This window comes from Hibiscus syriacus, unplaced genomic scaffold (assembly GCF_006381635.1).
Source record: "Hibiscus syriacus cultivar Baekdansim isolate YM2019G1 unplaced genomic scaffold, ASM638163v2 tig00006213_pilon, whole genome shotgun sequence".
NCBI lineage: Eukaryota > Viridiplantae > Streptophyta > Magnoliopsida > Malvales > Malvaceae > Hibiscus > Hibiscus syriacus.
In genome coordinates, this window is record NW_024062087.1 from 37,618 (window position 1) to 42,152 (window position 4,535).

Here is a 4,535-nt window from a genome sequence, read left to right on the forward strand (position 1 = left end):
TTAACTTGTCAAACAAGATCACATTTGGATTCTTTAATTTCTTTATTTGGAAAAATGTCAAGACTTTTGTGAATTGTTAATTAAAATGTCTATATCTGATCAATTTTATGATATATGTTATATATTGTTTAAGAATTGTTTGGGAAACTGTTAGTTATAATTTATGTATTAGGTGTTAGTTGCTATTATTTTAACTTTATAAAAAAAAGTTCTTGACTTGTGAATTAAGTTGGATTCGATATCCAACGATTTTTTATATTAATTTGATATAAAATGTATATATTTTAATCAAACGTTTTAAATGTTAATATATTTTTTAATTTAGAGTGCATTATTTTTATGTAATGAAAGATTATTCAAGTAATCTAAATTTTTGAAATGACTTTATTTGATTTGATTTGGCAACATTATCGTATGATAACAGGAATATAAAATTAAACTCATTTAATGGCCTCGATGGTCGAAGTGAGTGTTATTTTCCTTTGAGAATTTGTGTTCAAGTAGCTGAGTTTGCAGAGTGCACATGCATTATCAATAACTAAAAAAATCTTGAACATATATTATTTTATAATTACTCTAGACTATTAAAATAATAAAATAATAGTAATATAAAACTTTTAATAGTTGACCAAGTTTAGGGATAGATAGATAATCTATTACCTCTAATTTCTTGGATAATGTTAGATTCTATGAAAATACTATTGATATTTAGATAAATTTGTCCTTCAAAATTATAAATTTTATTAACCTGATCATTTAAGTCAAATGAAATATTAAATTAAAAAAATTGGATCACGAATTACACACATATATATGCATAAAATATATTGATAATATAGCTTAATTATATTAATGGTATTTGAAATTATTTTTAAATATTTTTATATTAATTACACTAATAACATGATAAATTTAAAATTTAGGTTAAGTCCAATAAAAATAGTTTTACAAATGGTCTATCATATATTTTAATTTAGGGTTCATTGGTTTCACTAGAAATAAATTTTGAAAAATAACTTTTGAACCATGATTTAGATATTTTGAAAAATAACCTTTGAAAATTATTTTCTGGTGCTTAGTTGATGTTGTATAAAATATTTGTTGTTGTTTGGTAATTTTTTTTAAATAGATATTAGGGATTATGGATTGATTTTAGGTTGTCTACGATGACTCCTCTTGTATTCTTCTTCTCTTGACATTGGTGAATTTTCTCCTCTTCTGCCTGTGGTTTTTCCTGAAAGAGATTTTCACGTAAAAACTTGGTGTCTCTTTTATTGGGCGATCATTATGCATATCGTTATCTTCTAACAAATTAGATTTGTAACACCCTTTCACCGATGTGGGTGACCTGATCCGATCCAAGGTGTCACATTAGGGCCACTGGAGCGACCCACAATAAAAATCCAAGATAAATTAAATTTTTTTGTTAATCCGTTTAACCGTAAAATAATTTATAGATAAAATATAAGTTCAGAAAATCATTTATATATTAAAATAAAATCCTCCAATATCTAATAGTAAAACAAGTTTCAAACTCGAATATAAACAGAACACAACCTACATGCCCCCAATTAGATGCACTATACTCCGCAAGCAACGCCGGTGGAACCTGTTTACTGATGTCGGTATAAGCACAAAATCAAACTCTTTAACTTGAAATGGAAAGTAACAGAATGAGCTTTGGAAAGCTCAATAATACAAAACTACGAGATGAATGCAATAAGTCATTGGTGTATGGTAAAGCATAGATTTCCTGGACATCATTAGATTCTATCGATGATTTCAGATTTCATTAGCTATGTCTTCAGTTACAAAGAGGGATTCACGGTCCGAAGGAAGTATTCACATAGACATATTCATAAGATTAAATTGAGGAGTCTAGTGTGTTCCAACAAAATAGAGAAATGTATACAAATCCTTTAAAAACATTGGTAGTTTAAAACATATTTCAAAACCACAATAATATCCTCAAACCGAACACCGATATGCAGTTCCCCATAACTGCATCCATAAGGACTTACCCCAGGCACACAGCAAGGGAGTACCTTGAGGCCTGTGGGCCTACCCAAGGGTCTCCTTATGTCTGTAAGGAATTACCAGCTTGATCAAAGATGAACCTCCATACCCAATATATATCAGATTGAGCAGTAACTTTAATATCAAAATCATGATACAGTAGAATGTTGTAAAATGAAAATGTAGCTATTTAAATCTGATGAATGCCCTCCATCCGTACACCAAAATACAGTCCCCTACTAAGGGAGTGCCTTGGGGGCTTAGAGCATACCCAAGGAATACCTTAGGTCCGTAAAGAATTACCAGCTTGATCAGAGTTGAACCTCCATACTTCAACCTACCCATATAGTGTCCCAATAAAACAGTTCAAGTCGTAACCAGTAGATTCCATGATCTTAAAACGATAATAAAATGAAAATGTAAACATCATACATTGTAACATAATAAACATTAAGCATCTAATTTGACTAGAAAAGGTTTTAAACACTTAAAATAAATAAAATATAATTTAAACACTTATTTTTTTATTAAGATCCAAAAATATGAGAAATAGTTCCCAACCAAACCATATTACTTTTATTTTATTCCCAGTACATGCATTTATTTTATTAGGCTTATATCACAAATATATACCTAAAGTATATCATCTTTATCATTCAAATACATATAAATTATTTTCTGGTCAAAGTAAATATCTAAACTTATTTTTTTGGTAAAAAAGGCACTTAAAGTATTTTTTTAGTCAAAATAGGTATTAAAAATCCAATATTTTTTACATAAGTACCTAAAATATTCTTTAATTAATGTCATGTGTCAACTGTCTTACAACTTAGATGAAAAAGATTAAATACTTTAAGTACCTATTTTGACCAACAAATATTTTAGGTACTTATTTTGACCAAAAGGATAAGTTTAATTACTTACTTTGACAAAAATATTTTAGATACTTGGATGAAAAATGGTATACTTTAATTACTTATTTGTAATATAAACTTTTTACTATTCACTGGGGAACCACCACTAGATCATATGCAGGGAAGAAGTGGCAAACTTCGGATTCCCCTGGATTAAGCCCCAGACGAATGAGTGCTTTACTCTCGACACTCCATGGGGAGCTATCCATGTGACAAAGGAAAACGGCATCCACCCAATCACCGTTCTCACCTCTGAGGGAAACCATGAACAATTTGTTATCAGTATTCACTTGGAAATGGCAATAGTACACTGCATAAGGATATGGCTCTGCATGACATGGTATCACCTTTCCAGTTAATATCACTTTCGATTCCATTATAGTATAGTTTTGGAGAGTTGGAGTCGAGCTCGAAATAAGAGACGATCTTACGATACGGATGTCCGAGTCAGATCCGATGATGCCACGGGCATAATCGGTCAGGGATTCGAAAGAGGTAAGACAGGCCGTGGCCTCTCCTGCGGGGGGATCCCTTTCACAGAACTTAAGAGTCTGCTCTATTGCCGTGGCTTGCTTGGAACCAGGGAAGACGGAGAAGTATCGATGAAGCTCGGGAATGGCCTTGGATGAGAAAGGAATGTGATGGGTTTTTTCTCTTGGAAGGAATTGGCAAGGGGATAGATCTTTTATGTAGGGAAAAGAGACTGGTATCGTTTTCACGACCTGAATATCCTTCATGACAGTAAACGTGGGATCATAATTGGCCAGGCTTACTGTATTCATGTGGAAGTGTGATGAGGAATGACCATCGTCTTCTTTTTGCTCAACCAAATCCATGCTGGGGAGTCGCAGAACATTGGAGGATACACCAGGATCAAGCTGCCAGAAAAAAATTGATTAATATACATCATCGTTGATCAATGATCCGTTTTAGGAACAAAGTCATACTTTTATGTTAGGGAGTTAACTTCGAACATTTTAGAGGATGAACTTTAATTATTAATAGAAATACAAAGAAAATATCTAAATTATACGATAACTTGAAATTTTCAAGACTTCGATTAATTCATTATTGATTCTAATATATTATGAGAAACACAATATCTTAAGATCATAAGATGCACAAAGTGTATTTGAAGAATAATTATCCGTTTATAAAGGAGTGAGCTGTTTTCGGATGGTACGAATGAAAAACACAAAAGGGTAAACTATCGAAATGATCACTTTTGTTTCGTAAGTATCCCCTTTTGATCATTGAATTTTAAAAAATAATATTCTTGTCACTTATGTTATCAATTTATAATTTTTTGTCACTTGTGTAGTTGTGTTATCGATTTATAACGTTTTAATCAATATAACGTTAAATGTGGTTAGTTTGATGACGTGGTACATTATTTTAAAAAGAGTGTAATTTTTAATTTGAGGTTAATTTTAAATTTAATCCTTAAACTTTACATAAAATACTAATTTGACCCATAACGTTAAATACCATTTTATCTTTAAATTATTTTTGGAACATTACCGTTTTATTAAGTTTTGGTCACTTAGACGTAGGGTTGTAAACGAGCCGAGTTGAGCTCGACTCGAACTTGAAAAGTTTAAAATT

General features: G+C 30.9%; 1 protein-coding gene across 1 annotated transcript; it reads right to left on the reverse strand.

Moving 5' to 3' along the window:
• Nucleotides 1-3,019: 3,019 nt before the first annotated feature.
• On the reverse strand, nt 3,020-3,766 carry LOC120200584 (BURP domain-containing protein 3-like). The gene has a single exon (XM_039201390.1). The coding sequence runs from the start codon at nt 3,764-3,766 to the stop codon at nt 3,020-3,022; it is 747 nt and encodes a 248-aa protein (XP_039057321.1).
• Nucleotides 3,767-4,535: the final 769 nt, after the last annotated feature.

Bases quoted from the DNA above. Each gene is read 5' to 3' on its own strand.
- LOC120200584 (XM_039201390.1), bottom strand. From the start codon at position 3,766: ATGGATTTGGTTGAGCAAAAAGAAGACGATGGTCATTCCTCATCACAC.